General features: G+C 49.2%; 1 protein-coding gene across 1 annotated transcript in view; it reads right to left on the bottom strand.

The window, feature by feature from the left end:
• The window catches only part of GPR143 (G protein-coupled receptor 143), a 26,326-nt gene extending 16,426 nt beyond the window's left edge, over positions 1–9,900 (bottom strand). Inside the window, exons 1-4 of the mRNA XM_023515065.1 lie at positions 9,636–9,900; positions 5,589–5,698; positions 4,132–4,245; positions 2,449–2,501 (exon numbers count right to left, since the gene is read on the bottom strand). Of these exons, the coding sequence (XP_023370833.1) occupies positions 2,449–2,501; positions 4,132–4,245; positions 5,589–5,698; positions 9,636–9,885 (527 nt within the window). The 5' untranslated portion in view covers positions 9,886–9,900. The remainder of the gene's footprint in view (positions 1–2,448; positions 2,502–4,131; positions 4,246–5,588; positions 5,699–9,635) is intronic.
• Between the last annotated feature and the right edge of the window lie 768 nt (positions 9,901–10,668).

Here is a 10,668-nt window from a genome sequence, read left to right on the forward strand (position 1 = left end):
ATGGTGTGAGGTGGTGGTGCCTTTGGGAGGTAATGAGGTCTTGAGGGTGGAGACTCGTGGGTGAGATCAGTGTCCTCATAAAAGGAACCCCAGAGAGCTTCCTCACCCCTCCCACCATGTGAGAACACAGCAGGAAATTGGTGTCTATAAACCAGAAAGTGAGTCCTCACCACACACAGTCTCGGCCACACCATGATCTTCAACTTCCAGCCTCCAGAGCTGTGAGAAATACCATAAGCCACCCAGTCTGTGGTGTTCTGTTATAGCACCTGGACAGAGCAGACACCATCTCACAGGCTGGGTGCCCACGCTGTGCTCCTGCCCACCCTCCACACCTACTGGCCTCCTGCCTTATCCGTGGCTAATTCAGCTGCATTCTCATCCCAAGCAGACACCAGAGGCTGAAAAGGTCTCACCCCTAAATCCAAACATCTAGCTGATTACTAGCAGCACTGCCTGGGCCAGACCCACTTCTCAGAGCCCTGGGGTACTCTTCCCATCCAGGGGAACAACAAACCCTCTGTGTCCTGCCTGGGCCACAGTACCTACAACAGACATGATCTGCACTCTGGTAAGGCTAGGTGGACGTCAGGCCCCTGCCACTTTCTGCTATTTACGTTCTCTGCTAGGCAGCCCAGCCATCCCTACCTGCCTCCACGTTTCCTATTAGGCTGGGCCTGCCCTATGTCAGGTGACCCCAGCAATAGAATCTGCCAGCATCCCATGCTCTGGGGGCAGGGGAGTCATCTTCTGGACCCTAAGTCTAGTCAATCCATCAGCTGCATATTCTCTAGAGAGGAGGAGCAGCTGGTGACAGGAAATGCTTCCTGCACCCTTAACCTCCAAGACGGTCACCAGGATGTGAGGGCAGGGTGGAGTGACAACCATGCTGGTTCATGGCACACCTCGGAGGAACCTCACACACGTAAGCTGCGTGAAGGAGGCTGGACGCAAACTGCCCACATGTGGCGATTCCCTTTCCGTGGGGAGTGGCTGCCAGCAGACTATACACTTTTAAAGGGTGAATATTGGGGGATGTGAGTCATATCTCAAAGGAATGCAACACTCACTGGCTGTCGTAGGCCAGTGTTTGTTGTAGGCCCTGGAAACTCGGAGAATGAAACAAAGACCCTGCCCTCACAGGGCGACCACCTCAAGAGGGTGACAAACTGGTAGCTTAACGTCCACACCCCTCCCACTTGTGGGGGCCCTGGCTGGGTGGAAGAGATTTTAACGTGAAATTGGAGCCATATTAATTTAAAACATGAGATGACGTTTATAAGCTAAAGTGGCCAAACACTTGTGATTGCCCACATAAGGACCCCCAAGAATATCTGTCCTAATCTCCAAAATAAATGTGATGATGTTCTCTCCTATGGCAAAAGAGAGGAGTTTGTAGATGTGATAAAGTGAAGGACTTTTGATCATCCTGGATTACCTGAGTTGGCCCAGTATCATGTCCAGAATCCATCAGAGCGGGGAACTTTGTCAGCTTTGGAGAACAAGGGAGGAGAGAGTTTAAGAAGGATGTGACCCACCATGGCTACTCTGGAGGTAGAGGAAGAGGCCATGAGTGAAGAAGAGTGGGCTTCTTCTGGACTCAGTATTGGTGTGGCTGGAGCAGAGAGGGTGGGAGGAGGAAGGGAGGGAGGGCAGCGGGGGAGGCCCCCTAAACACCCAGCTCCATCCCATACACAAGGACCTTCTCCCCCACCCCTTCCCAAAGTCCCCTCCACACCTAATCTCCCAAGCACCCAATCTGGGTACATCAGTCTAAAAGCTCAGCCCACTCCAGGGGTCCTGGTGGGAATAAGAGGGCAGAGCAGGAGACTACCACCCCCTCGTACTTAGCATTCTTGAACTGTCTCTATCACTCATCGTAGTCCCTCCACACAGCCCTGCCCTGCTTCCCCCAGGGACTTGAGGCCCTGGGCCTTCCAGATGGGGCAGGCAGGGGGTGGAAGACATAAGCACTCAGCAAGGCCAGGGGTAGAGCTCACCAAGGCCTGGGTGCAGCTCCCTACCCACCATGGGATGGGTATCCTGCAGACAGCACCAGGTGGGTGAGTGTGAAGCCACCCCAGGGCAGCAGCCGGCACCCCAGTTTCCACGTCCAGGCACACAAAGGTCCTTCCAGACTCTCTCTGTTCTCTGACTTCCATTTTTGTAGAGCAAAAAGGGACTTCGAATCAAGGCCTGTTCTAAGATCCAAGTGCTTTCTGTTACTGCTTAAAACCTGTATGTCCCACACCCGGAACCAGAGTAATGGCTTAAATTTTAACTTTAAATCTGTCTTAATGACATTTTTTAGGATTAGGATTAAAAGAAAAAATATTCCCATGCCAAAGAAAACAACTCAGTACTGTAAGGCTCTAGAAAGGAATGCGGAGCTGGACCCAGCCATACCTGCAAAGCCCAGCCCTCTGCCCTGGAATTGCTCAGGACAACCCAACCACACCCCCCAGCTGCAGCCTCTTAATGGCCATCAGCTCCACCCATGGCTTTGGAACAAGCCAGATGTTAAAAGGGGAGCTACAAAGGCTCTGAACCCACATTCTCAGCCCTGGCTTGGACCATCCACTGGGGGGTGGGGCCTTCCCTCGAGGGCTGCTGAGCACCTGTCTTATTTATCTGCCCTGTGCCTGCTCCTCCTTGATGGGAGAGCCCATGTCACACCCCACAGACTGTCACCCCTATCCTAGCATCTAGATATTTCTCATGATGGCAGGTTCTGGGAGGCCACACTCTGCCCAGCATCCCCACCATCCATCCTGCCTTCTGAACGCTGAGTTTCCACGTGAATTCCCACACACTCTCCTGGGGGTGAAGAAGGCTTGGTGACTGCCTTTCACAGCTCCTCAGGGCTCTGACTGACCTCTGATCCAGACAGTTCTCAGACTGCCCTGTCAGGTCCCATCCATCACTGCCCACCCCACCTCCCTGCCATAGGTGTGGCTGAAACAGTAGGATGCATGATCCAGCGACAGCAGGGGCAGCACTCTCCTCCCAGCTTCCCAGGGGCACTCCAAGGCCCCTCTTTTCTCTGCATAACTGGGTGCCTATGACACCTCCAGTATGTCAGAGCTCTGATCCCTCCAACACTGGTTGAGGGGTCCTCGTACCAATGGCAGGGGCTTTGGGGCCAAGACCTTATCAAGGCCAAGGCTGCTTGTTGCCTACTGAAAGCCATTCTTCCCTTTCCCCTCAGTAACGTAATCTGAATGTCACGGAGACCTACACCATACTCAGATCACAGAGTGCATTTCCTACGTCCTTTAGCACCTGAGTGTAGCCTGAAACCAAGTTCTAGCCAATAATAAATAAGTAGAATTACACAAAACACACAGGGCACTGCTTAAGGCTGGCTTGGGAGAAAACTGGCTCCTGCTGCATGTCCTCTTCCTCCTTCCTATTGCCTGGAATTCAGGTCTGATGGCTGTACCTTCAAAGCACTCCCTTTGGAGGCTGGGTGCAGTGGCTCACACCTGTAATCCCAGCACTCCGGGAGGCCATGAGGGGTGGATTGCCTGAGCTCAGGAGTTCAAGCCAGGCCTGAGCCAAAGCAAGACCTGGTCTCTAAAAATAGTTGGGTGTTCTACCGAGGATGACAAAGTGAGATTCTGTCTCTAAAAAAAAACAATAATAGTTGGGCATTGTGGCAAGCACCTGTAGTCCCAGCTACTGCGGAGGCTGAGGCAAGAGGATGGCTTGAGACCAAGAGTTTGAGGTTGCTGTGAGCTATGATGCCACAGCACTCAACCCAGGGCAACAAAGTGGTCATCTGGTATGTACGCTGAGTTTAAACTGCCAAGCACATAGGGTCATGTATCATTCCACTGATATAAAATGTCCAGAATAAGTAAATGCCTACAGATAGAAAGTAGATTTGTGGCTGCTGGAGGATAGCGGGGGGTGTGTGAGGGATAACTAATAAAACCATATAAAGATTTTAAGGCAGAATTTTCAATCTGCCATTGGCCTCTTACAAATATTGAGCTGTCGTAGCTGTTTCTAGATAAAGGGGCCAGCAGGCAGATTCTGACTGACAAGTGTCTGCCCTGCCACCAAACACTCTGCTATGTGCAATCTAAAACTTTCCTCATAACACAGATCTAGGGCAGAAATCCTCACTTGTTTCCTCCGGGAATACCTCAGTCCTGCTGATCTCCGGATCACCAGGTAAGCGTCGACTGCATAGCAAAACAGCCACCAGAAGCAGGCACTGTACAACAGCTGTATCCACATCTGTAACCAAGAAGAGTCCAACATCACAGCATCTGAAACAGGCGTGAGCTGCCCAGCCCACCCGGGAAATAAAACAGCAGATGCCTCTGACACCAGGAAGCAGCCCTGGAAAGTTCTCAGGACACATGTGCATGCAGGCCATGGAACCAAGGGGGTGTGTGGCCTGGGGGTGTGTGTTTGTCCCGTCTGTCAGCCAGATCTGACTAAGGGACTCCATCTTCTGGTCCACAGTACCAGAGCAGCAGGAGAGATTCTCTAAGACGTGCGGTTTAGAGTGGTGTGGGCATTCACAGGCGCTTTCAACTATAAGCTTTTTTCCACGAATGAATTAACATGCACAGGAAAAACTCATAATGTACTTTCAAGTAGAAGGAGAAGGGGGTGTTTAAAGCCAGATCAAAACAGCGGTGCCTGTGGCTCAAAGAAGTAAGGCGCCGGCCCCATATGCCGGAGGTAGCAGGTTCAAACCCAGCCCTGGCCAAAAAATAAATAAATAAAGCCAGATCAAGATGCCTCACTATCATGGCGGAGACCGATGCTTCATTGGAGGGGAGAGGAACAAGGATGCTGGCACCACAGTCAGGGGTCAGCATTAGCGTGTGGACGTTTGTATGTGGCACCATTGTCTTGAGCACCAGTGAGGGGACAGAGCATCACATGTCCATGTATGTGTCTGTGTGCATGTAAAATGTATACTTACTTCTTTGCTTACATAATTACATATTCTATTTAATCTATTTAAATGTATAGTTCTCTTTTTATTTTTTTTGGAGACAGAGTCTCAAGCTGTTGCCCTTGGTAGAGTGCCATGGTATCACAGCTCACAGCAACCTCAAACTCTTGGGCTTAAGCGATTCTCCTGCCTCAGCCTCTCAAGTAGCTGGGACTATAGGTGCCCGCCACAGCAACTGGCTATTTTTTTATTGCAGTTGTCATTGTTGTTTGGCAGGCCCAGGCTGGATTTGAACCTACCAGCTCTGGTGTATGTGCCCAGCACCCTAGCAGCTTGAGCTACAGGCGTCAAGCCTAAATGTATATTTCATTAAGCAAAATACATCCAATATATTGAGAATGTTGTGTTTTTGCCACCGGTTTTGACTGTAGCTCTCTTTCAGGTGAGGGGCAGATGTGTGCTGAGGGGCTGAGGTGGGAGCACAGCAGCCCCCGGGGAAGCTCTGGTAAGACCCCAGCAGCTGGCTGCATTCCTGGTCCCAGGTCTGGAGCAGGGCCTGAGAATCCACATTTCTCACAGATTACCTGGGTTGCTACTGCTGAACTTTGAGGTCCACAGCACACCAGGGAGCACAGGGAGAAAAGAGGGCAGACTAAGCAGGCAGGCTTACCGCACTCCCCACGCAGAAGGCAGCAGGCCAGATGTCTGTCCCGTTCACATCGGAGATGCTCTCGATGAAATCTGGGCATCCTAACCACACTGTAGACCGGATTACAATGCCTAAGCGAGAATTAGATGATACTCTGTATCTGATCCTAATTCAAATCTAAAGGTAACTTAGCCAGCTCTGGTGTCTCATGCTCCCACCTCTTTGGGAGGCTGAGGTGGGCAGACTGCATAAGCTCAGGAGTTCCAAACCACTGTGAACAACAGCAAGACCCCCATCTCCACTAAAAATAGAAAAATGAGCCGGGCACGGTGGCAGATGCCTGTAGTCTCTGGAGGCTACTCAGGAGGCTGAGGCAAGAGGATCGCTTGGGTCCAAGGGTTTGAGGTTGCTGTGAGCTACGATGCCATAGCATCCTACTCAGAGTGACAGGGTGAGACTCCCTCTCAATAAATAAATAAATAATCTAAACCTGATTTGTTGCTTTATAAAAATGATGGACAGATGGATAGATAGGTAGGGTGAGGAGGTAGGGAGGAAAGAATGAAGGAAGAATGAAAGGAATGAAATAAGGGAGAGAGGAAGGAAGGAAGGAGGAAAGAAGGAAATAAAGAAAAATATACATGTATTGGTGTGTGCAGAGAGAAGACTGAGTTACTCAGAAAATAACTCTTAGGGTAGCAAAGCAAACCTAGGCACTTTGTTTGAATTTATAGTTAGCCACAGACTCATTCCTAATTTCTCTGTTTACTTGGCATTGCATAACCATTGTGTGGGCCGGGCATGATGGCTCACACCTGTAATCCTAGCACTCTAGGAGGTGGGAGGTCACTTGAGCTCAAGAGTTTGAGACCTGCCTGAACAATAGGAGACCCCATCTCTGGGGACTCCCAAAAACCTTTATAAAACTAGAAAAACTCAGGAGGCTGAAGTGGGAGGATCACTTGAGCCCAGGAGGTAGTTTGAGGTTGCTGTCAGCGCAATGTTTTATTTTGATTCTGTCTCAAAGTAAAATAAAATAATAAATAAAAGCACAATTTGGAAGTTTTAATATATAGTTCTTTTTAAAAAAAAATGCGTTTAATGGCTTGGCGCCTGTGGCTTAAGTGGCTAAGGCACCAGCCACATACACCTAAAGTGGTGGGTTCGAATCCAGTCTGGGCCCTCCAAAACAACAATGACGGCTGCAACCAAAAAATAGCCAGGCATTGTGGCGGGCGCCTGTGGTCCCAGCTACTTGGGAGGCAGAGGCAGGAGACTTGCTTGAGCCTAAGAGTTGGAGGTTGCTGTGAGCTGATCCCACAGTACTCTACCCAGGGGGATAGCTTGAGGCTCTGTCTCAAAAAAAGAAAAAATGAGTTTAAGAATTTTCATAAATTAGCTCTCAATAATTTGTTTCTAGTGTTATTTGTGAGTTTCCTTTGCTATTAAACACGAATATCTAATGCTTAAAACAGTACACAGAGTCACAGAACATATTACGGTACTCTGTTAAGTAATGCAATACCTTTTGTTTAAACCTGCTAAGAAAAAATAATAAATAATACAAAAGTGCACGCTACGTACTAGTGTGTACTAGATATGTGTAATACTCTACTGAACACACACCATATGACACACACTCTGTAATACTGTGTTGAACACTCACTATGTCATCTACTAGCAAACACACCCTATGCAGTACAGTACCAAACACATACTATGTAACACACCATTAAAAACTGTGTCCTACACTACTGAACACATACATGTAATACACTCCTAAAGGACAACTATGGACACTAAAGACCTTGAGACATATCTTCTCATTACCAAGCCACTGCTAACAAAAAAAATTCCTTCTGGTTTGGCGCCTATAGGTCAGAGGCTAGGGTGCCAGCCACATACACCGAGGCTAGAGGGTTGGAATCCGACCTGGGCCTGCCAAACAACAACAACAAAAAGAGCCAGGCATTGTGGCAGGCACCTGTAGTCCCAGCTACTTCGGAGGGTGAGGCAAGAGAATCCCTTAAGCCCAAGAGTTTGAAGTTGCTGTGAGTTGTGATGCCACAGCACTCTACTGAGGGCAACATAGTGAGACTCTGTCTCAAAACGAAAAATAAAAGATTTAAAAAAATTCCTTTCTTCTGCATAATGCTATATAATTTTAGGCATGTGGCACTCCTCTGAGCTTAAGGAAAGCCTGATGCAGTAGGCATTCATTCAAATTTCTCATTTTTCAGCAAGGGGTACTGACCATGCAGCCTTCTCCTGACTTCTGCTTCTGCCCATGTGCCCACAACATCCTGACCTCACTTCTAAAGGCTAAAAGCTATGGATGTATTATTTGATAGCCATTAAAAGATGTTTGGGCACATTCTTATTTCCAGATATTCAAGTCACAGAAACTGAATTAAGATGCTTTTCCAAAGTGATTCAGAAGATTGTAAAATAATACCAATTTTGACTGAATTGTCCTGTACCAAAATGCTTTTATCAGGAATAGAAAAGGAAACATTGCTTCCTTGCTCTGTTCCTAACGCCTGAGGTTGCACAGCATTATTTGAAGTCAAGGTTCTTGAGTGTCTCCAATCAAGTCTGTGTCCCTCTTGGCTTGGAAACAGGGCAGGACTAGGCCCTGTGACATGTAACCACCTGTGCCCATACACCTGCTCAAGATGGGATACAAAGAGCAGTTAACAGATGTTTTAGAGCTCTGCACTGACATCTAGATGGACAAATGACATGAAGCCTAGAATTTGCTTCAAATTAACCCAGTGAGGAGTGTGAAGAGGGGTGTGGGTGAGGCTGGGTGACGGGTGCAGGAAACTTCATTGTACTTGCTTATATATAATATACTTATACTTATAAACATATTTATGTATTTTGGAAATTATCCAAAATGAGAAGCTACACAAAATGGCAAAACCTAGCTTCGAGGTCTGTAAGAATTGTCATGCTACAGTTTAAAGCTGATGTTGGCAAACTTGTTCTGTAAAAGACCAGAGTATAAATAATTTTGGCTTTGTAAGCCATACTTTCTCCGTGCAACATTGACCCTGCCCTCCTAGGACAGAAGCAGCCCTGGACAATGGGCAAAGTCACAGGCATGACATAGCTGCGATCCCATAAAACTTTATTGGCACTAACATTTAAATCTTGTGTGGAGTCACACGCCTGCAAATATGTCTTATTTTGATTGATACAAAGCCATCTAAAAATGCCTTCAGTGCTAGGCCTTTGGGAAGCTGAGGTAGAAGGACAGGTTGAGCTCAGGACTCCGAGACCTGGTCTGAACAAAAAATAGAAAAATTAGCCTGGGTGGTGGTGAATGTCTGTGATCTCATCTACTCAGGAGGCTGAGGCAGGAGGATCACTTGAGCCCAGGAGTTTGAAGTTGCTGTGAGCTGTGATGACACCACTGCACTTTAGCGCTGGTGACAGAAAGCGACCCTGTCTCAAAAATAAATAAATAAATAAAACCTTAAAATCTAAAACTATTCTTAGCTCGTGAGAGGCAGAAAAGAGGCAGCAGGGCTTGTCCTGGGAGCATGCAGTTTGCACCCATGGGGTGTACAGCTCAAACCTACAAAGTCGGACAGGAAGGGTTTCAGGTTAAAAAAACATTCTGTGAAGACAACGCAACGCAAAACAGAACACACACACCCCGTGTTAACCGTTGGTCTCTCTATGCTGCAGTGAAGCAAAACTCACTGTCTCCTTGACTGCACTATCTGAACTTTCACTATATTGAACATAATAAAGTTATTTTTAAAAACTCGAAGTTCGGGTGGCACCTGTGGTTCACAGGAGTAAGGTGCTGGCCCCATATGCCAGAGGTGGCGGGTTCAAACCCAGTCCCGGCCAAAAACTGCCAAAAAAAAATAAACCTCGAAATTCATTGGACGTGAATTTTACCGATCTTCTAAAAAAAAAAAATCACCTTGTCCTCTGGCGGGAACCCTAGGGAATTGCCTCCACCTTCCAGTACGTGGATGCCCGGCTCCACCCGCGGGCCTCGCGCTCTCCCCGGACACCCGACAGGTCCCAGCCCGCAGGCCACGCCCTTACCCAGGCAGCCGAGCACGTCGCAAGCGGTGGCCGCGCGCAGGATGCGGACCGAGGCAGGCGGGGAGGTGGCGGGGACCCCAGGGCCCGTGTGCCGGCGCCCAGGCAGCAGCTGCAGGAGACCGAGCGCCAGGCGGAGCGCACCGCTGCCCAGGCACAGCGCGTGGAACGCCCGCGGCTGGAAGCTCAGCACGAACTCCGTGGCCGCGTCCCTTGTGGGACAGCAGAAGGTCCCCAGGCGCGGGGAGGCCATGGGCCCTGCTATGGGACCTAGTGGAGCGAGTGTGCCAGGACCCCGCCGGCCGGCCTGGGTCAGGTGCTGGGCGGGCTGGGGGCGGCATCACGCGCCCTGGGCCTCCTCCCCTCCACCCCAACCCCCCTGCGCTTGAAGTAAAGGCGCCAGGCGCCGTGGGGGCCCTGAGACCTCTGCAAACGCCACGAGACCTCACGAGGATGAAGCTTGAGCGAGAGGCGGGGGGAAGAGAGAAGGATAAAAGGGAGGGGCAAGGAGGTGAGGAGGAGGAGGAGGGGAGGGGAGGTGGAGCGGGGAATGAGGTAGGAGGGGGTGGAGTGGGGAAGGGGAATAGGAGGGGAGGAGAAATGGAAACGGGAGAGGAGGGAGAAAGGAGAGGGGAGTGGGGGGTCTGGAAGCTCTGCCCTCTCTCCATTCACCAGGGCTTCTGGTGGTTTAATTCTCAGGCATCAAGACCCCCTAACCTGTCCTCTTACTAGAAACGCAGGCCTCATGAGCCAGATCTTTCCTATTTAGGATTCTGACATCCTGATTTTGAGGCCGTTCAGGCACCAGAACATGTTCACACACTGTGTCTGACGCTCACAAATTCCTATAAGTAGGGATTGTTGTTAAAATAGTGCAGGGCTTGTTTACAGACTCTGCAATTTTTGGAAACAATTTGGAAGAGGTAGGAGTTTCCTTTAAAATTAAGATCAATCTCTTTTTAATTTTTAAATAAAATTAAACAATTAATTTGGAGGAGACAAGACTCTTGCTCTGTTTCCAGGGCTAGAGTGCAGT

This window comes from Otolemur garnettii, unplaced genomic scaffold (assembly GCF_000181295.1).
Source record: "Otolemur garnettii isolate 467f Iridium unplaced genomic scaffold, OtoGar3 scaffold00065, whole genome shotgun sequence".
Taxonomy (NCBI): Eukaryota; Metazoa; Chordata; class Mammalia; order Primates; family Galagidae; genus Otolemur; species Otolemur garnettii.